At 41.6% G+C, this 23,267-nt stretch overlaps 1 protein-coding gene across 4 annotated transcripts in view; it reads right to left on the bottom strand.

The window, feature by feature from the left end:
• Window positions 1-23,267, bottom strand: part of PALS2 (protein associated with LIN7 2, MAGUK p55 family member) — a 67,203-nt gene that overhangs the window by 19,804 nt on the left and 24,132 nt on the right. For all 4 annotated transcript variants that reach the window (XM_075827277.1, XM_075827278.1, XM_075827276.1 and 1 more), the window contains exons 3-8: window positions 14,281-14,433; window positions 12,314-12,463; window positions 9,597-9,824; window positions 8,680-8,811; window positions 6,455-6,554; window positions 2,091-2,159 (exon numbers count right to left, since the gene is read on the bottom strand). In XM_075827277.1, the coding sequence (XP_075683392.1) occupies window positions 2,091-2,159; window positions 6,455-6,554; window positions 8,680-8,811; window positions 9,597-9,824; window positions 12,314-12,463; window positions 14,281-14,433 (832 nt within the window). The remainder of the gene's footprint in view (window positions 1-2,090; window positions 2,160-6,454; window positions 6,555-8,679; window positions 8,812-9,596; window positions 9,825-12,313; window positions 12,464-14,280; window positions 14,434-23,267) is intronic.

Genomic DNA, 23,267 nt, shown 5'->3' on the forward strand with positions numbered 1-23,267 from the left:
TAGTGTAGTCGACTATAGTATTGATTCTGTCAAAACGACGGAACCCTTGCACAACGGAGACAAACTAAAACCATTGGCACCGGATCGGTCACCATTGAAATCAATTTTGAAATCAATGGTGACGGAAAGCTCTGACGGATCGCCGGAACAGAGCCCTAGCGCAGATGTTAAAGCCTAAGGCTTGCATCAACCTATTGTGCAGCTTCTTGTCCTGCCAAATACAACTATTTTTGCCCATGTACAACAATAGCAGCAAAATGGAAAAACTGCTCAAAGTTTGCTCAGAGGAATTCTCCACTTTGACATAAAATTATCTTTACAGAGTCCGCAAGATTATGTAAAAGTCAGGAAGAGGTCTGCCAACAGCCCATGTACTCTATCCAACCCCACTAAATTGATCCATGAAGCCAGAAACAAACCAGAGGCTTTGCCTTAGTGGACAAATCTGTGCACCCAAGCAAGCTCAGCCAAATTTTAGGATTGGCGAGATGAGACCATTTAACAACATGAATATTGAAAGGGAGATCCTAACACTTCATTCCCAGTTTAACTGCAATTCTAATTTAATCTATTAACCTCAATAAACATACATGTGAACGACACAATAATAACGAATGAAGAGGTAGAGCAGTACTAAAATATATATATATATATATATATATATATATATACACATATACATACACACACACACACACACCTCTATATACACACACACCTCTATATACACACACACCTCTATATACACACACACACATGCAGAATACAAACAGAATATAATCTACATATACTGCTATGTTTACGCTCCCGTATAATACATTTAAGGCCCTTTTACACCGGCCGGTGCAGCGAGCGCCGATCAAGACATAGTTGATCGACGCCCGTTTGCTCCTGTCACACAGAGCTATAGACGGGGACGAGTGGTCGTTACTCCGATTGCTTGTCCCCATACATTAATCACCATGTCGGCAGCGCGTCTCCGTTTACACAGGGAGATGTGCTGCCGATTACGATCATATTTCACGTTTTAATCGAGCGTTTGCTCATTCATCTGCTGATTGCTGCCCTTGTGAGGTTTTCCAAACAGGGGCATGTTAAGAAGATGTATACTAGGCGGTATACCTTATTTGCTGGATCCCGTTATAAAGAATAACAGTCTACTACGTTATTCTATAGCTCAATAAAAAATAGTATACCGGCGTATACCAGCCCGACGGAGGCCAAAAGGTTAAAGATTGAAGCCGCATAAAAGTTTGATTTCCGAATAACCACACTCCCCTATTAGACACACACCCCGAGTTGTAAATAGAGCTGTTCAGATGTGGATATATATTAGGGCACTGCTGTAAAATTAGTTCTAGTTTACCATAGATGAACATTCACTTTAAAAGTGGTGCCTGGGTAAAAGAACCCCCCCCTCAAAAAACAAAACCCCGACCGCAAACATTTCTCGGAAAGACATTTTATAGAAAACTGGTCGATCACACATTCCTTTGTGAGACACTGAGGTTCTTTCTGATCCCACACTACTCCCTCTCAGACTTGTAGAAAAACAAAAAACAGCCCTTCTCTTTCTGTAGCAAACAAGAGATTGTGGGCATTTTCCGGAAACTAAAATAATAAGGAGAGAAAGGTCACGCTGACGCTGTATGGTTTACATGTAGGTTTTATAGTCTGAACCATGGACACTGGCATGAATTAAAACCATGCAGTGCAAGTAACTCCAGCCAAAGCAGGATAGTCCATCAGTCCTGCTAGCCCAGCAAGTCCCCGAGCCCAAAATAAAAAAAAACAGGGCCGGCAGTATTGGATGCTAAACGGCTGGAGTATACTGGATTTCTATACAAGATTCATTTCAAAACTACTGGAATTATTCTTTTTGAAAGCCCAGCAGGCTGGACTGCCGATAATATTGCAGATTGTTGTATGCTTTGGTTTTTCTTATAAAATTCAAAATCAAAATTTAGAAAAATACTGTAAAAAAGAGGTCCCTATAATTTTTTTGTCTGGAGATTATTCTTCTCAAGGTCTTGGTTTATAGCTCTACAAATCAAGATTATAATATAGGAATATAGTAACTAAAACATTACCTGCATTTTTCGTAGTTAGGTACATCATCTTTTTCTTTTTCTTACTTGAGATTGTACCACAGAACGGCCCTGGAGTGGAGGAGAGAAAGAAAAGAAAATGAGCGTATACGGCTTCCAGTGTATAAGGTCCAAAAGCGTTAAAACTTAGTGGTGAACATCAAATGAACATGTGAATGAAATGTAGAACAGCAGAACTAAGCCAAACAATCTGGTGCAGCAGACTATTGTGTAATATCCTTCAGTAGTCTCCTGCCTCCCCGTCACCAGATATGGCAGCAGGTACTGTCCAGTGTCCGCCACTCGTGTAACCAAGTAGAGGAGACAGAGCGCAGGCTCCTGCAGAACGTACGCTCTGTGCTTGTGAAATCAACAGGAGGGGGAGAACATACCGTCTATGGTTACATATGAAACAAAGTCTGCTCTCTGTCTCCTCTTTATTACATGAACGGTGTGCAGCATGGACACTAGGCAAACCCTGCTGCATTTTCAGGTGGAGGGGACAATAGAGACTAAAATATATGGCTAATAGTGGACAAAATTGGAGTTTGGCCCCTTTTTGCACGTATAAAATTCTCCACTCTTTCTACAAGATTTTGGAGTGTGCTTGTAGGAATTTGTGCTTATTCATCAAGAAGAGCCGGTCAGACACTGATGGTGGACGAGAAGGTCTGGCTCATAATCTGCATTTTATTTAATTTCAAAAAGTGATCGATTGGGGTTGAGGTCAGAGCTCTGTGCCACTCTAGTTCCCTCACATCGAACTCACCCCACCATGTCTCTATGGACCATGCTTTTTGCACAGGAGTGCAGTCATGCTGGAACAGAAAAGGGTTTTCTCCAAACTGTTCCCACAAAGCTGGAACCATACAATTGTCTAAACTATCTTTGTATACTGTGGCATTAACATTATTCCTCACTGAAAATAAGGGGCCAAACACTGAAAAACAGCCCCAGCCCATGACCCCTCCTCCACCAAATTTTAGAGCAAGCACAATTTACTCCGCTGGGTGGCATTCTCCTGGAATCCGCCAAAGCCAGATCCATCCATCAGACGGTCAGCTAGTGAAACGTGATTCATCACTCCAGATCTTCGGCTTTAATGCAGCTGCTCGAATAAACCCATTTCATGAAGCTCCGGACAGTTCTTGTGCGGATGTCACTTCCAGAGGCAGTGTGGAACTCTGTAGTGAGTTTGGAAATTTTTACGTACCATGCGTTTTATCACTCGTCAGTCCAGCTCTAAGTTTGAGTGGTCTATGGTTTACCGACTGACCTGTTATTTCTATATGCTTCCGCTTAACAATAATTGCACTTAGTTGACCTGGGCAGATCAAAGATCAGAAATGTCACAAACTGAATTGTGGCAAAGGTGGCATCCTATAACAATGTCACTTTAAGGCTCCGTGCAGACGACAGAAATGCTGCAAATTATCAGCGGTTTACACTACCAGCCACGTGAATGAAGTTTGAATGCAGAAAAATTTGCCGCAAAATTGTAACGTAACTCATGTATTTTCCTGCAGAAAAATCTGCAAGAAATCCACCAAGCGTGTGGGTACGCTTAAAGTCACCGAGTGATGACCCATACTACTAGCAATCTTAGTCTATGGAGATTGCATGGCTGTGTGCTTGATTTTATTTAATGGGTGTGGCTGAAACACCTGTACTTAATTAGGAGGAGCGTCCACATTTTTGGCGCACTCAGTTTACATGCAGGCAGCATGTGACTGCTGTAGTTAAAGGGAAGGTGTCATGAAATTATTATTTTTTCATCATTGCTTTTAATATAATATTAACATAAATTTTATTTGTGTTCTCACGTTCTACTTTTTACTTTGTTCTTACTTTTACTTATCTATGGAGGCCGCCATTTTTTTTAAATCTCTGTATGTGTCGATTAACGACACATACAGAGATGGAATACGGCACAAACAACCCCATAGAGCATGCGAACGGGAGCCGTTCCATTCTCTGAAGCGTACGCCGTCTGTGTGGGAACGGCGCATGCGCCGCTCCCACACAGACCAAAACGAAGCTAGTTTGCAGAGCAAAATCCGGCGCCATTTTCATGTGGACCGGAAACCGCTGCTGGTCAGTAATATGACGACTTCCGGCCGCGGCTTCCGGCCATATGTTGAATGAAGCGAAGGCACAAGGAAGAGGAGAGTAGACCAGCGGAGGCGGCATGAGCAGGTAATTTATGTTCGGGTGATACTGTCTGCTGAGCCCTGTATCTAACCCTTCTAGCACTGTGCAGTCGCTCAGAAAATGGCAGCACACAGTGTAAGAGGTTTGAAGACATTCAAACCCTTCCTTCTCCTGGCACTAGTCAGAAGAAGGGAGGGGGGATTGTGTGAGGACACTAGAGGAGAGTGTGTCCACCCCAAATTTGCAGCATGCATCAATGAGGTTGCTTCACCACAGTGACCATGCTGCAATTTTGGGAACTGCTCCCTCTAGTGGCCAGCACATGGTAATGTTATAAATTAGAATCTAATTTATAATATTTCCTGACTTGTGAAAAAATTACACATTGTTTTCAATTTTGTAATCACTCAAATAATGATAGTTTAACTAAAAAAAAAATAAAAAAAAATTCTAGCTACAGATTCTCTTTAACATATGAAGGCTCATTGTGACATGCAGACTACTGGAGCTAATAAGTGTCATACAGCAAAGGATTCCTCATACTGAATACCAAGTAGGCACCAAAGCACTTTCTGAAGATTTTCACAGCATGCAGTAGGAGGACCAGAAGATTCAGCTGCTTTACCTTAACAGCAGAGCACATTATAAAAATTGAGCAGATGTTACGTTCGGAGGTCGGCTTTATATTGAACTAAACACATTGGCAGATTTCTGAAGTAGGAGCATAATTTACTTCGAACAAGGCGTCACCTCCTGAGATGAAGGACAATGACTACAATATGTCAAACAACTTGTGACTTGACCTGGGACAGATAGCAGAAAACAAATCTGACACGAGGTAAGACCATTAGGCGATAACACGATTAGAAAAGTCCAGAGTTCTCCAGTTAATAAATTATCACTGCCAAAACGTTTTGCTAGTATAGAATTAAAGAGGCGCTGTCACCAGATTATAAGTGCCCTATCTCCTACATGATCCGATCGGCGCTGTAATGTAGATAAATGGTTTTTATTTTGAAAAACGATAATTTTTGAGCAAGTTATGAGCAATTTTAGATTTATACAAATTCGTTTTTTAATAGGGCGTGTTTTTACTTTTTACCAACTGGGCGTCGTGAAGAGAAGTGTATGACGCTGACCAATCAGTGACCAATCACCGTCATACACTTCCCATTGTTCCAGCCAAGCTTCTTTCACTGCACAATCACACTGGAACAATGGGCTGGAACAATGGGCTGGAACAATGGGCTGGAACAATGGGCAATGTAGGACACTGATTGCTCCTAGCATCGTACATAACTATGATGCTAGGAGCCCGGCTCCCTGAACCGTGTTCGGTCCAGGATTAGCGGCCGAAATACGTTCCGTCCATTACGGACGTAACATGATCGTGTGAATCCAGCCTTAGGGGTCCATCACCGTAGTTAGGTTTAGCGTCAGGGAAGCTTAGAATAATCTAGTTAGGTTTAGTGTCAGGCACCAGTCACCGTAGTTAGGTTTAGTGTCAGGGAATAGTCGCCGTAGTTAGATTTAGTCTCAGGGAAGTTCAAATAAAATCTAGTTAGGTTTAGTATTAGGAACCCTCTTGCTCCTAGTTAAGGAAGCAAATAAAAACCACTGTTCTCTACATTACAGCGCCAATCAGATTATGTAGGAGATTGGGCACTTATAATCTGGTGACTAAGCCTGTGATTGTGTCCAGCGCAGGTCACTATGGTAGAGTATGGCATAACACAAGGTGCCCGTTTATTAATATTTGACCAATTCAGATGTTCATATTTCAAAGATACTGATCAGCAATCCATGCGCTGAACTTGCAGAGTGTATTATTAATATATTGAAGCACCATAAAAACCGGAGTGTCCAGACCGGTTATTGGCTGGTATGACAAAGGAATGTCAACAGTGAGGTCATCTTTTATGTAATCCAAGTCTCAGCAAGGGCTGAACATTGGCAGAAGGGTGAGAATGGACGCAGTTAATTCTGTAATAATGATCTGTAACGCTGATGGAGGAGGAAGAAAGTAGTTTTTTTTAAAAGGGAATGACATTTCCCATTTTAATTTGCACAGTAGGTGGTTTCCTCTGCTTGGCAGGCACCTGCTACAAGTTCTATACTTTTGACAGGGACTGGCATTTATTCTATTAAGGTTAGATAGCCTATACCTACGTCTACCAGTGACAGTCCTAAACTCAATTCTTATAGTATAGAGGTACCTGTTCCATCCCAGTCTCTTCTCACAAATGCTTTCCGTTTTTCCTCCAGAAATTGACTGGGAATAAGTCCTGCACTTCCACCTTCTTTTACATGACTTGCCTGTAAAAAGTAAATTAAAAAAATGGGACTTTCCAACACAAACAATACATTGCTGATCAATAAACTGTCCATTATAAAGGGCGGGAATTAGAAACAAAGGTAAGACCTTATCTACAACTAGCGCACAAGGTCTATAATTCATTTCAACACAAAGATCTGCCGACACACCCTTCCTACAAGGTAACAGAAGAAAAAGGCTAATCTGGTCAATAACCTCAGGTATTCGGCAACATATATGGGTGGCCAGAGAGAAATCGGCTTCTTTGGACCAAGTAGCTAAAAGTTATTAATCTTACAACTGCATGAATACATCAAGCAATAAACAACCGGAGAACAGCTGTGCTGGTTTAGGGGGCTGCATGTCTGGTAAGGACCAGCGTGACACCTCGTCCTGCACCGGTTCTTCCATGTCAGCCTTTTTGATGCCTCCTTGAACATAAAATTATACACCAATTTTTTTTTTATACTTCTCTTCTATCAACACACAGTCCTAGTCCTATCACACAGTCAAACAAACTGCAGCCATACCATATGTAATATCAAATATGGCACTTCAGGTCAGTCGACTTCTGCTGGGGACTGGATGTAAAGTCACCAAGTGCAGGGTATAACAGCAGCACGTCGATGCAATGCCAGGCTGCCATCTGACCAGTCTCCTAATGGCTGCTAAGGGAAAATATTACACAGGGAGAATCTGATGAAGTGGTGGATCCATATTTTTTTTAAATATGTTCTAAGAACCAACACAAGTGATTGGTTAAATACAGAGCTGTTGAAGTGAGCGGACCACTGGCTGGAAATGTCTATTACCCTGTAGAAAAAAAAGAAGATCATCGGAGGATAGTAAGGGGCTATTTCATATGTCCGACATTTTGAGAACTAAAACAATACAGAATAGTAAATAGAACGACAGAAGATCTCATGATTTCCATTTATGGGGGGGGGGGGGGGGGGCTCTTTCAAATAATCACACGCATGGTTAATGGTGGAAGAATCATAGTAATGTAAATGTATGAAATGACTGAAATATACGCACTGCTCCTGATGGGAGGATTGTTTTTCTGGCATTGTTGGAGACTTAATAAGGGAATTGTGACAGGTGACAAAGAACATTGGGAAGGAACAATGTAAAAACAAACAACAAAAAAAAACAGTATTGACAAGAGGCAGGAAAAGTGCTGATAAGTGAAAAACATCTGACAGGAGAAGCGCTAAGGTAACATCTTTCTTGCAAAGAGCTGTAATTGTTGTATTGATCATAGAGAAGAAACAAGGCCTGTTCTGCAGAAAACATGAAAGGAAGCAGAATAGATCTAAACTTCCCCGTAAAGAGTGAGGCGTCATTAACCCTCTCCTCTTCAACCGAACCTACAGCTAGCTTGCCTAGATTTATATTTCTAACACTTATTTTTATAGAAACGCTAGAGATCCGACCTAGTGCTGGGAGCGAATCGTTCTCCATATGAATATTGTAGCTTATATAGTATTCTATACAATGAACAAGATGGGTCTATGCAAATGATAGGTTCATAAAGGATAATCTATAGATACCACCTTTCCTGGCCACACCGGTCTTAGAAAAACAAACATTTAAAGAGGACCTGTCACTAGGTCATATAATTTGAACTGGTTAATTGACCTGATTAGCGCTGTCTCCCTGATTCCACAAAAGTTCCAGAGATCTGGCCCACGGTCAGCTCCCTATATGCTATTTTGCTATAGTTACCCAACAAGGCGTGAACTACCCTTATGCTGCCCTGAGCTGATTTTCCTGCCTCTGATGCTGACCAATCAGTGCAAGGCAGCATGAGGGTAGTTCACACCCTGTTGGCTAACTATAGAAAAATAGCATATAGGGAGCCAATACAAGTGGGCCATAGCTCTGGAAAGGAGGGGGGGGGGGGGGTCTAGGAAAAAAAGAAAACCATTGACACCTGTGACAATCCGGGTACAATGAGGCTTCTTTAGTAAAAATGGCCCAATAAAACACCTTGGAAATGAAGATGGGAGACCGGCTCAATAACTTTATCTATACAGCTAACCATTCATCCATTCCTAGAAGCACAAACAGAATGAACAAATTTCTATACTGACTTGTTCGAAGTTATGACTTATTGGTACCTACCTGCCACCAGTTTGGGTCCTCCCTATTAACAATATGTAGGATTTCCCCTTTAGAAAATTTTAATCCGGCTTCTTTACAGGGAATCAAATTATCATTAAATGGGTTGTAATCAAAATGACACTTCACAAAAACCTAAGAAAAAAAAAAGAAAAGAAAAAAAAATGTAGAACTAATAACACAACAACAAAATGAGCCAATTCTTGTCCCAAGTCGAGGACCAGAACATTCGCCGAGACAGTAGTGCTATTAATTGATTCTACGTGTGGTCACAACCTTCACTTATAAACACATGTACTTGAGACAGACTGCAACTGTATGCAAAAAACTTAAGGGAATATTCAAAACCTGGTGTAAGATCCTGAAAACAATTTCCATTAACAAAACCATAGACTGGGACGGATCAATACTTCTGATTTCCTATCATACCTATATAGCTGCTTTTTGTTTGATTGTTTCATAGTCACGTGACCGCTCCAGCCAAACACAGGCCGCAATGTACTCTCCATATATAATCTCATATGCAAGATTCTTTAAAGTCCTGCACCTACTTTTATACTCCGCCACTGACAATCACGACAAGCGTGCAGTAATGGCGCAGTCAGACGTCCAGACAAAGTTTGCCAATTGCAGTAAGATTTTTTTACTTTGCTTTTTTGCAGTGCTCTAGCCAGAAGAGTGGAATGCTTATCTCCTCCATATTCTAGTTATTATTTATGTATGGTAAAATAATCCTGTTCTATAAGCAGTTTTATTATTACATCTAATAATCTCGGGACCTTTGTCTCCGTTCACATGGAAAACATGTTAGTTCAGTGGCTGTAGACAATGCGACTACTAGTAAGTTCTCCATCAAGCAAACTGAACATGCCTAAAAGAAAAATTACAGAAACTAAAACTGGAGAGTAAAGGACACAAACCTGTTGAGGCGTTACAGCATCTTTATAACTTGGAAGTATCTTTAAGGTAACACTACCACTAATACTCTTTAGCAACTCTTGCAATTCCTTGGGATTGTTTCCCACTTCATGACCGTTCACTTCCTTAATGATGTCACCCACATGGAGAAGACCTTGTCGATCGATCATCCCACCATGGAGAATTCGAGCAATAACTAGGTTGGTGTTTTCTACTTTAAACGTCACACCCTGTGAGAATCAAGAATAAAAAGAACATGATAGATTTTCCAAATATAACCAATAATTCACGTAAACAGTAATTGGTGTAGCTTTCGAAATGCAATGCCAATATGTTTTATAACAGCAGGAAAATCGAAAAAAAAAGGACCTTAAATGTACTTTCAAAAAAAAATGTGAAGACCATTTTAATAAACATCATGTGATTGCCAATGCCCACGGCAGAGGATAGCTGCGGGGAAACATAGCCCAGAATGTGACCATTTCCTTTGGCAATTGGGGCTCCTACAGAAGTTGTCAAAATAAAGTGCCCCCGAATTTATTCTTTTAAACTTTTGGTGGACACATTGTGTAAAAATTTTACAATACCAAACTATGGCCTTCGAACTAAAACCATGCTACTCGTCAAAATAAATTTAATTTAAAAGGATAACCAAACTCTAGACACTGCTATTGAAAATTAAAGGAATAAAAAGAAGTGGAAAAAAAACAAAAAAAACAACTTTCAGTTTTGCACTTTACGCTCTCGTACATTAGTTTTTACAGTCCGCAAATGCAGATCCGTAGCTGTACGCAATTGTGGAAGCACCGACAGAATTCCATGGGCGAATCCGTGCCACGACCACCGACAAGAACGGGGCATGTTCTATATTTTGCAAATCATTTCTATGACCTGGACACACATCCATAAGTCTAAGGAAAGGTGTCCGTGGCCTATAGAAATTAATGGGTCCGCAATTTCGTCCATAATTACCGATGAAAGCTACGGTCATGTGCATGGGGCCTAAGATTGTAATCTCACATTGCGGGTAGTGCATTCACTCCTGTGCCATTCTGTCACTCTGTAAGCTCATGTTTATTGCACTTGTTTTTATGGTCTCATATTTAAACCTTTCTGTATTTCACATGTACAGCGCCTTGGAATTAATGTCGCTTTAATGATTATCTTAGTCAAACGAAGTTGCAAGTTTTTTTCTGTCAAGAGAAAAAAAAATACAAAAAAATACAAAAAAAACCTCGAAAAACAGCATATGCAAAAAACCTGCTAAAAACATCACCGCCAACCCACAGCGCTTACATGCTATACAATACAAAGAAAATACTGCGGCAAAAAGCATCCGAAATTGACTCCCATTGAAATCAGTGGGAGGTGGAAGCGTTTTTATACTGCAGGAAAAAGCGACATGCCGTAGCTTGAGGCGTTTTCTGCCTCAAAAACTCCATTGAAATCAATGGGAGACGGAAATATGTTTTTTTTTTTTATTTAAGAGTATTTCCGGCAAAAAAAACGCTTGCGGTTTTTCTTTTTATCTGTTGAAAAAATAGGTAAAGAAACCCTCAAGAAAAAAACGTGGCAAACCGCGTCAAAATGCATGTGGTGCAAAACCACTTAAAACAAAAACCCGAAGCAGATTTTTCCAGGCAGAATTTTCTGCCTGCAAAAAACGCTGTGTGAACATACCCTAACAGAAACCCATTTTTCAACTGGATTCTTTTGTGGCTTTATTCGGTTAAAGGAGAGGAAAACTAATTTTGTGTAACGCCTCATGCACACGACCGTGTGTGCCGTCTGAGTTCCGTCAGTGATCCGAGGAAAGATAGGACAGGTTCTATCTTTCCTAGGATCCGACAATTTTTCAGGGGCCCGATTCACCCGTCAAAGTGAATGGGTCCGTGAAGATTATCGGGTGCCACACGGATGCTGTCAAAAGCGGCCCGAGTGGCAGAACGGTCGTGTGCAAGAGGTCTTATTCTTTACACACTATACAGTTTATTTTCCATAAAGGTTAACAATTCTAATGGTCTTCTGCAGTAAATGCTATTGTGAGATGTGCAGTGTTTGGCGGACAACTATCAATCTGTCGTCAACAATGGTCCGATTTACAAGGCATTTACCTCCTGGAGAACAGGATCGTATCTGGGTACAAATCGCCATCTGGCTTTACATGAATTACACATATGCATGAAATATCGAGGTCGATTTCACCTTTTGTGATCATTTTCTAGTGTAGATCTCTGTAGTTTATTAGACATTGTCCAAGTCACAAACATTTCTCTAGTGTAACCTCTTCTAATCATTGAGGTCGTTCAGTTCTTGGTACACTGTCGCTTTGCACAGGATGTGGCACACCCGACGAACAAAAGCAAGTGTAATAATCACATTGATATGACAAATAGACAAATTACTAAATTACTACGCAGACACCAGTTGCAGCTGCAAAACCCTCCTTTACGTATTTTCAGCCTGACTTAATTTAACTTCCGCCAAACTAACTGTACCAGAGTATGATTAAATAGTGAAAGAGAAAACCAAGAACTACTGACTGCTCTGCACATGTAGACACTAGATGGATAAATAGGACTCATTTTCCCTTAGGGCATTATGTGTATGGATGCGATCAGCAAAAAAGGACACCCTTAATATTTACAATAAATTAAGAAAAAAAGGAAACCGAGTCATGACAACTACAACCTGTATGTATAATTAACAGACGACTTACCAAAGGTTCTCCAGCTCTCTTGTGAATGCCAACCATGCGGATAGCGTCAACTGGCGCAATCTGATTATTCACTGCAGAATTGATTTCGGGACTTGAAGGGGGAGAGTCATAGCATTTTGATGCCACTATATCATGGGCTTCTAAAAGACTCTGAAAGTAAAAATATTACGTAGAATTTTTTTTTTATCACACGGCTTTTGAATATTTGCACTGTCTGCAACAATCTAAAAATAAAATAATGATCTTGAAAATGAACCTGCCTGCCATTTAAAGGGCTGTCGGTATAAACTATTCCCATTACACAGACGTCGGAATATCTATGTATTTGTTTGCAGCCAATATTCTGCTTAAAGAGGCTCTGTCACCACATTACAAGTGCCCACATTGTAAATCATGTGATCGGCGCTGTAATGTAGATTACAGCAGTGTTTTTTATTTAGAAAAACAATCATTTTTGACGGAGTTATGACCTATTTTAGCTTTATGCTAATGACTTTCTCAATGGACAACTGGGCGTGTTTTACCATATGGCCAAGTGGGCGTTGTACGGAGGAATGTATGATGCTGGCCAATCAGCGTAACACACTTCTCCCCATTCAGTTGCACAGCACATAGCGATATAGCTATATCGCTACATGCAGCCACATAAACACACTATAATATTACTGCAGTGTCCTGACAATGAATATACATTACCTCCAGCCAGGACGGGATGTGTATTCAGAATCCTGACCACTTCTCTGATTTACAGCATAGCAGGCGTAGTCTCACGAAATTACGCTGTAAACTGTCATTTACAGCGAGATCTCGCTGTGCTGTAGTCTCACGGAGACGCTACAGAAGTGGTCAGGATTCTGAATAGACATAAATGAATGGAGAGAAGTGTATGACGCTGATTGGTCAGCGTCATACACTTCTCTCCACAACGCCCAGTTGTCCATTGAGAAACTCATTAGCATAAAGCTACCATAGGTCATGATCGTTTTTCTAAAAAAAAACCACTGCAGTAATCTACATTACAGCGCCGATCACATGTACAATATAGGCCACTTATAATGTGGTGACAGAGCCTCTTTAAATTCACTCTTAATATCAGACTTGTGGACGCAGGATCCTGGTCTTTGAAGGTAGGGTGGACAATATAACAGGGTTATAGGCTTGGACAATCTCTTTCTGTTACAAGAAATAAGCTGTTCAGAGGGCATCCCTATACACAGACCCTCAAGTGTTCAATTTTCCTGCCAGCATAGTTCCTTATTGAAATAAATGGGTGGTCTGTAATGCACTGACATATCAAGTCCTCCTGAGAGAGCGGACTATAACACCGAGACTAAATGTCTTATCAAGTAAAGTGGTAACTCTACACATTGAACAGACACTTTATTAATATTGACCATCACTGGTAACAATAGATTTGCAGACGGAGAATACGGTTTCCAATTTCCATGCATCCTTTGCGATACGTAAAAAGGGTTTTCGGAGTCTGAAAATTATCAGCTAAAAGGTAGGGAATGTGCTGAAACAGGAAACATTACTCACTTGGTCTATCCCCCCCCCCCCCGCTCCACCTCTCTGATAGTCCCACCAGTCTTTGATGATGCGTCAACTACCCGCACGTTGACCACTGAATCACTACCGAGGCAAGTGATTGGCTACAGTGGTCGTGTGCAGGCAGTCCGCACATCACATCTATACAGCCATCAAAAACCAATAGGACCACTGGAGCGGTATACCAGGTTAGTAATGTTTCTTTTGTTATTTTATTACACTCCCTGCCTTTAGTCAATATTTTTTTTAGTCTTAGAAACCCCTTTTTGTTAGAGTTCGCCCCAGGTGTAGGTTTAAGTTTTAGTTGGCAGATGCTGCAACTCACTGAGGCAGCTTAGCAGTTTATTCAGAAATTAGATAAAGTGAAAAATGGAAACTTTTCTATCCATGAAATATTGTATCTCCTGGTCCAAACATACCTGAAAATGGGGTTCTTTAAGAATACCAACGAGTTCTTCAACATTTTTATCTTCATGTGCTAATGGACTAATGTCGTCAAGAATTTCATGCAACAGTTCAACATTATTGTCACCAACTGCTTCTAGTTTTGTGTCTTCCAGACGTTCATGTGCCTGCAATAAAAAGGTTGATGAAATAAAACGAATAAGTTTATTAAAGGTTTTTCTTCATCTCCATCACTTTCTGATTGGTAAAGTGTTTAATTTTGGGATCTTTAGGGCTCCAGAGATCAAAGTTTGACCACAAAAAACTGCTGTGCAGGGAACGCAGCATGGCCCCATTCAAGTGTAAGGGCCAACGCTGCAGTTCCCTACACAGATGATGTCCAGAAGCACCAATATGCAGGGATAACTGCTACACCAGCAGTGCAGCCCCTTCATTGCTAGAATCATGGAAGTCCTCTAGGTCAGGTCCCCACCGATCAGATAGTGATGACATATATAAGCAAAGTAACATCACTTTTTGAGATGAAAAGAACTCCTTTAAAAGGCAAAAAAAAAAAAGACAAAAAAAAGTATACAACGGATGATATATATATCTGAGAATGGAATGTATCACAATGTACCAACCGTTTAAGACCAGAATTCATGGTCAAAATCACTGACCTAGAATATAAGATCTTGGAGTTTATGCTGCTCAAGAAAAAAAAACACAAACAAAAAAACCAAACCGCACCACCACACGAATATCCTGTAATACAGTATATATTCTCACACCAGAGTATATATCATGGAACGAACAACAACTTCAAAATCAAGGAAAGCCATTCAGGGACTAGGAATTATAGCTTTAGCGAGACTTGTGAAAGAAATAAAGTTTACTTGGCTGAACATTTTCAGGCATTAATATACTTGACATTTGATGCTACAGCACTCAAAAAAAAATATTAAAAATAATAATATGTTGTAAACGGACCCAATAGCCCACAAGTACCCCTGCAACATTAGACTCTCCAGGGCCTGGGAAGTTCCCGATGCTGGCCTAGGGTTAGAATCAATTTAGGGGTCTGATTCATGTGGGCATCTGGCGACTGAATTCATTTTGGGGTGTTGTCTTTCACATGAATCTGGTAAATTCTTACATGGTGGGCATTCTAAAGTTTGGTATAGGGCCCAATACTTTCTAGTTATGTCCCTGCCACAGGTCCCTCTATAATGGATCTGTTTACTTAACCTGCCAAAGGGGTTGTCCCAACAAGACAAACCCTTTCCAAATGCCCTATCAGGATCAGCAACGGTCACTTGAATAGCCAAGAACTAGAAATAATACCACTAAAGAAGAAATGTATATCTGATCACATCTTCCCCAGTGATAAATCGTATGAAAGCAATTACCTCAAATGATAAATTCTTCATTCTAGGAGGGTGATCATACAAAACTTCATTCAATGAGAAAATGTATGTGCAGCCGGAGGTCTATTCTTGCCTTATTTAAGCATTGCTCAATGGTCTATCATGTGCAGTTTAGAGGAATTCCTCTCTGGAATAGAAGTATTGATGTTTCAGCTTATACAGCAGCATTCTAGATTTGAAGTTCTATGCAGGTAAAGGTTTCACTGTATTCTGCTGTCCTGTTTCCCAGCTGTAATGAAATCGCTGAGGGGAGTGTGGCTGCAATGGCAACCGGAGACCTAATAGTGGCCCCACGGTCTGCCTAGCACGGAAAACATTCAGCCCTCGCCCGGAGGCGGGGCCTGAAAGGCTTCTGTAGACGCCGGCAAGATGGTGCCGGCTGAGGAGACGAGCCGGCATCATCAGCGGTGAATGTCTGCTGTATGTTACAGCTGACATCCACCTGTAACGGCAGGAACCAGAGTGAGCTCCGTTCCCTGCCATTAACCGGATGCGATCGCTGCATCTTTGTGGTTGCTAAATCGGCAGCGGTGCCCTGCAATCCCAGGGCTGCCGACTGCTACTATGGCAACAGGAGACCTAACAATGGCCTCCTGCTCTGCCATTATGGAAACCGATTAGGCCCCGCCCGGAGGCAAAGCCTAATCGGCTTACTGTCAGTGAATGACTGACAGATCTAATACATTGCACTACATAAGAAGTGCAATGTATTAGAAAAAAAAAAAAAATCTGACAGTTGGATCTTCAAGTCCCCTAGTGGGAATGAAGAAAAAAGTGTAAAAAAAAATAAAAAAGTTTCAAGTAATAAAATAAAACAAAACACAATCACCCTTTTTCCCTTATCAAGTCTTTTATTATTGAAAAAAAAATAAACAAACCATACATATTTGGTAGCGCCACAACCGTAACCGCCTAAACTATAAAAACTTTATGTTATTTATTTCACGCGGTGAACGGAGTAAAAAAAAAAAAACACGTAAAAAACAATGCCAGAACTTCTGTTTTTTGGTCACTTTGCCTTACAAAAATTGAAATAAAAAAAGTGATCAAAAAGTCACATGTATCCAAAAATGCTACCTATAACACCTACAGCTCGTCTCGCAAAAGACAAGCCCTCATACAGCTCAGTCGACGAAAAAATGTAAAACATTATGACAGAAAAAATACATTTTTACAAAAGTAATTTTATTGTGCAAAAAGTTGTAAAACATAAAAAAGTGCTATAAATTAGGTATCGCCGGAATCTTACTGACCTGCAGAATAAAATTTAACATGTACCGTAATTTATAATGCATGGTGAACGATGTATAAAAAAAAACAGGAAAAAAATATGCCAAAATTGGTGTTTTTTGGTCACCTTGCCTCTCAAAAAATAGGATAAAAAGGGTTCAAAAAGTTGCATGTACCCCAAAAAGGTACCAATAATAACTACAGCTCGTCCCACAACAAAACAGCCCTCATAGCCCTAAGTCGATGAAAAAATAAAATCAGTTATGGCTCCAATAAGTCAGGAAATAAAAATATGCAGTTGTGCAGATCAGAGGGGAACATTTCTTCTGTTTCAAGAGGCGATTTATCGGGGCCCTAAAATTCCCCAAACTGCAAATGTGCAGAGTGTGGACCAAAAGGGGGATAAGTAAAGACACCATTTATAAGTGCGACACTGGCCTTTGCAGAAAGGATTGCTCCACAGCATAACACACATCTATAAAATTTTTTATTGTTTACCCCATTACTATACCACCTGACTATGCCCCTGATGTACTCTGCCCATCTTACATGTATCCCCACATTGTAAAATGAAATACCAGTAAAACTCCAAACAAAACTACTACCAAGCAAAATCTATGCTTCAAAAGCCAAATGGCTCACCCACCGATCTGAGCCCTACAGTGTGCTCAAACAGCAGTTTACTTCCACATATATGGCATCGCCATACCCGGGAGAACCCCTTTAACAATTTTTGGGGTGTCTCTCCCCAGTGGCATAACAGATTTGCCACTGAATTGGCATATCTGGGGAAAAATTTTAATTTTTACTTTGAACCATCCGCAGCGCAATCATTTATGACGAAGGCCTGTGGGGTGAAAATGCCCCCTACACCCCTAATTAAATGCCTTGTGGGGTGTAGTTTCTAAAATGGGGTCACTTCTCAGGGGTTTCTTTTATTACTTCACATCAGAGCCCTGTAATTTTGAAACAATACTGTGTAAGTCGCCAAATAAGGCCTCAATTACGTATGGTACTCTTTCACTCCTGAGCCCTGTCGATTATCCAGGCAAAAGATTAATGCCCCATGTAGGGTGATTCTAAAACCGGGAAACAGAATAATAGAGATCTGCCTTGTTATGGTGGCACAAGCTGGGCACTACATATTCGCATATTTATGGAAAAAAAAAATCCGATTTTCACTCTGCAACATCGAGTGCACACTAATTTCGGCAAAACACCTGCAGGGTTAACATGCTCACTACACCCCTAGGTGAATACCTTAAGGGGTGTAGTTTCCAAAATGGGGGTCAATTCTGGGGGGGTGGGTTTCCACTGTTTTGGTCCCACATGGGTTTTGCTACATAGCACCCAGAAACCAATCCAGCAAATTCTACACTACAAAAGCCAAATGGCGCTCCTTCCCTTCGGAGCCCTGCCGTGTGCCCAAAAAGCAGTTTATGACCACGTATGGGGTAATTCCGTACTCCAGAGAAGTTGCTTTTCAAATGTTGGGGTTGTTTTTTTCCTTTATTTGTTGAGAAAATTAAAAATGGAGCTAAAGCTACGTCTTGTTGAAGAAAAAAGGATGGTTTTTATTTACACTGCCCAATTCTAATAAAATCTATGAAACACCTGTGGGGTCAAAATGCTCATTACACCCCTAAATTAAATCCTCAAGGGGTGTGGTTTCCTAAATGGAGTCACTTTTTGGGTGTTTTCACGGTTTTGGTCCCTCAGGGGCTTTGCAAATGTGACATGGCCTCCGCAAACCATTCCTGCTAAATTTGAGCTCCAAAAGTCAAATGGCGCTTTTTCCCTTCTAAGCCCTGCTGTGTGTCCAAACAGCCGTTTATGACCACATGTGGGGTATTGTTTCACTCGGGAGAAATTGCTTTACAAATTTTGCGGTGATTTTTCTCCTTTAGTCCGTGTGGAAATGAAAAAGTTAGCTAAACCTACATTTTCTTTGAGAGCATGTAGATTTATTTTCATTTTCATGGCCTACTTCCAATAATTTCTGCAATAAACCTGTAGGGTCAAAATGCTCACTAAATACCTAGATAATTTCCTTAAGGGGTGTAGTTTCCCAAATGGGGGTTACTTTCGGGGGATTTCCACTGTTTTGGCACCGCACGAGCCCTTCAAACCTGACATGGTGCCTAAAATATATTCTAATAAAAAGGAGGCCCAAAATCCACTAGGTGCTCCTTTGCTTCTGAGGACGGTGCTTCAGTCCAGTAGCAAACTAGGGCCACATGTGGGTATTTCCTAAAACTGCAGAATCTGGGCAATAAATATTGAGTTGGGTTTCTCTGGTAAAACTTTGTGTTACAAAAGAAATGGATTAAAAATGAATTTCTGCAAAAAAATAAATAAATGAAATTTGTAATTTCACCTTTAGGGGTTAAGAAACTTTCTAAACGCTGTTTTGGTTTCAACTGTGTTTTTATTGAACATTTTTCAAAAATATACATATAACTTAGAGCAGCATGAAGGGCCATGCAATTCACATAGTAAGACAGTAACTTTCAATAGACAGACAAAACATCTGGGAAAAAACACAGGGGTTTAAGGGGGTGAGGGGGGGGGATCTAAACGCTGTTTTGAATGCTTTGACGTGTTAAGTTTTTAAAATGGGGTGATTTATTGGGGGTTTCTAATATAGAAGGCCCTAAAAGCCACTTCACAACTGAACTGGTCCCTGAAAAAATAGCCTTTTGAAATTTTCTTGAAAATGTGAGAAATTGCTGCTAAAGTTCTAAGCCTTGTGACGTCATAGAAAAATATAAGGATGTTCAAAAAACAATGCAAACATAAAGTAGACATATGGGTGATGTTAATTAGCATCAATTTTGTGTGGTATAACTGCCTAATTTACAAGCAGATACATTTAAATTGAGAAAAATGCTAATTTTTGCCTACATTTTATTGTTTTTCGCAATTAAATACTAAATGTACCGAGCAAACTTGAACAGTAACAAAGTCCAATGTGTCACAAGAAAACAATATCAGAATCGCTTGGATAGGTAAAAGCAATCCGAAGTTATTACCACATAAAGTGAAACATGTCAAATTTTAAAAAAAGGAGGCTGTCAGGAAGGTCAAATGTGGCCAAAGCGGGAAGGGGTTAGGACTTTGTCACTAAGACAGAGACATTTAAAGGGGTGCTCCATTTTGGAAAATAATTTCTTGTTAGAAGGGTCCTGTGAAAATAAGTTGAACACAGAATGTCCCACTACCGGGGTCCCCTCACAGATTATAATTGAAATGATGGAATGGAAACCACTTTTTTAATCCATGCAAAAAATGATCTCGGTTTCCCCCCAAACGCCACGTTCAAAATGTTTAAACTTTTGGGCTTTTCTTTACTAACGAAACAACGCAAAGGGGCACTGCTACACCAATTCCTCTCCTGAGGCGTCTCTGCAGGGAATTTAACCTTATGGAACCACTGACTGATGCTTTATTACACTTGGATATTGCTCTGACCATTGGGGGGACTATGAAGGTGAACTATTGCAGACTGTATGCAGTCTATTGCTTGAAAAACCGTACATAAAGAGAAGCAAAAAAGGTTTAAACACATTCAACGTGTAGCATTTTGAGGATACATTTTGTTTGCAGCGCCTCCACAGGAGAAATTAAGCATTACACAGTTCCACTGAAGTCAATGAGCGGTCCTTGTAATACACAGAGATGCTGGGTCCTCCATGAAGAGAGAAGCACTTTCTGGATGCAGTCTTGTGATCGATGGGGTTCAGGGATTAGGAGTTTGAAAATGGGTTTTCTTAACTAGACAACCACTAAGTTAGGGCATTCAGCTAACATCCAGCCCCCCCCATATAAATCACATCCAGCTTCCCTCCTGCCCTGTATAATGACTACCAACATCCGCCCAGTACAAATCACATCCAGCGTTGCCCCCCTAGTATAACCGCATCCAGTGTTGCCCCCCCCTAGTATAACCGCATCCAGCGTTGCCCCCCCCTAGTATAACCGCATCCAGCGTTGGCCCTCCAGCGTCGGCCCCCCAGTATAATCCCCTCCAGCGTTGCCCCCGCCCCATCATCCCCTCCAGCGTTGCCCCCCCCCATCATCCCCTCCAGCGTTGCCCCCCCCATCATCCCCTCCAGCGTTGCCCCCCCCATTATCCCCTCCAGCGTTGCCCCCCCCATTATCCCCTCCAGCGTTGCCCCCCAATATAATCCCCTCCAGCGTTGCCCCCCAATATAATCCCCTCCAGCGTTGCCCCCCCAATATAATCTGCCCCCCCAATATAATCCCCTCCAGCGTTGCCCCCCCAATATAATCCCCTCCAGCGTTGCCCCCCCAATATAATCCCCTCCAACGTTGCCCCCCCAATATAATCCCCTCCAGCGTTGCCCCCCCAATATAATCCCCTCCAGCGTTGCCCCCCCAATATAATCCCCTCCAGCGTTGCCCCCCCAATATAATCCCCTCCAGCGTTGCCCCCCCAATATAATCCCCTCCAGCGTTGCCCCCCCAATATAATCCCCTCCAACGTTGCCCCCCCAATATAATCCCCTCCAGCGTTGCCCCCCCAATATAATCCCCTCCAGCGTTGCCCCCCCAATATAATCCCCTCCAGCGTTGCCCCCCCAATATAATCCCCTCCGGCGTTGCCCCCCCAATATAATCCCCTCCAGCGTTGCCCCCCCAATATAATCCCCTCCAGCGTTGCCCCCCCCTAGTGTAAACCCAACCAGCGTCCCTTCCCCACTAGTGTAAACCCAACCAGCGTCCCGTCCCCCCTAGTGTAAACCCAACCAGCGCCCCGTCCCCTAGTGCAAACCCACCCAGCGTCCCCCCCTAGTGTAAACCCAACCAGCGTCCCCCCCCACCTAGTGTAAACCCAACCAGCGTCCCCCCCACCTAGTGTAAACCCATCTAGCGTCCCCCCTAGTATAAACCCATCCAGCGTCCCCCCCCCAGTATAAACCCATCCAGCGTCCTCCCCCAGCATAAACCTATCCTATTAGGGTACACGATTAGGAAACAATTTGTGACGCTTATTGACAAGGGACCCTTCTAACAAGCAGGGATGGTCCAAAAGCAGAGAACCCATTTTAGTGCAATCACACACAGGAAAGTATAAGGTAAATTAAAGAGACTGTCAACAGATTTTGCAACCCCTATCTGCTATTGCAGCAGATCGGCGCTGCAATGTAGATTACAGTAACGTTTTTATTTTTAAAAAACGAGCATTTTTGGCCAAGTTATGACCATTTTTGTATTTATGCAAATGAGGCTTGCAAAAGTCCAAGTGGGCGTGCTTAAAGTAACAGTCCAAGTGGGCGTGTATTATGTTCGTTACATCGGGGCGTTTTTACTACTTTTACTAGCTGGGCGTTCTGACGAGAAGTATCATCCACTTCTCTTCAGAACGCCCAGCTTCTGGCAGTGCAGACACACCGCGCCTTCTCGAGATATCACGCTGTGACGTCACTCACAGGTCCTGCATCGTGTCGGACACATCGGCACCAGAGGCTTCAGTTGATTCCGCAGCAGCATCGGCGTTAGCAGGTAAGTCGATGTAGCTACTTACCTGCAAACGCCGATGCTGCTGCAGAATCAACTGTAGCCTCTGGTGCCGATGTGTCCTCGCTCGTCCGACACGATGCAGGACCTGTGAGTGACGACACAGCGTGATCTCTCGAGAACACGGCTGTGTCTGCACTGCCAGAAGCTGGGCGTTCTGAAGAGAAGTGGATGATACTTCTCGTCAGAACGCCCAGCTAGTAAAAGAAGTAAAAACACCCCGATGTACGCACATAATACACGCCCAGTTGGACTTTTACTTTAAACACGCCAAGTTGTACTTTTGCAAGGCTCTTTTGCATAAATACAAAAATGGTCATAACTTGGCCAAAAATGCTCGTTTTTTAAAAATAAAAACGTTACTCTTATCTCCATTGCAGCGCTGATCTGCTGCAATAGCAGATAGGGGTTGCAAAATCTGGTGACAGAGCCGCTTTAAGATAATTGCATGGTGTGCAAAACCAACAATGTGAATAGAGACTGAATAGATAGGTCAGTGATTAATCTCTTACAATCTGCTGTTTAATGCTCAATATCCGCTTAACAGGCCAAGCAAAATCAGAACATAAATAAAATGGAATTACATTTGCTGGAAAATAAACTCATTTGATTTCATTTTGCAAAACTATTGTGTATCCTGAGTCCTATAAGAACAAAATAAGTAGGGGTCATAAACAAACCTTTATAAAAAATATTCTGCTGGTAAAGTATATCGCTCAAGGGAAAAAAGAAATACATGTCAATATTTGTCGTTCGTGCATTGAAGACGTGGTTTACAAAAATGTTTTTATACGGAAATCTCACACAGCCCATATTATAGAAAA

The sequence above is a fragment of the Rhinoderma darwinii genome, chromosome 5, assembly GCF_050947455.1.
Source record: "Rhinoderma darwinii isolate aRhiDar2 chromosome 5, aRhiDar2.hap1, whole genome shotgun sequence".
NCBI classification, from domain to species: domain Eukaryota; kingdom Metazoa; phylum Chordata; class Amphibia; order Anura; family Rhinodermatidae; genus Rhinoderma; species Rhinoderma darwinii.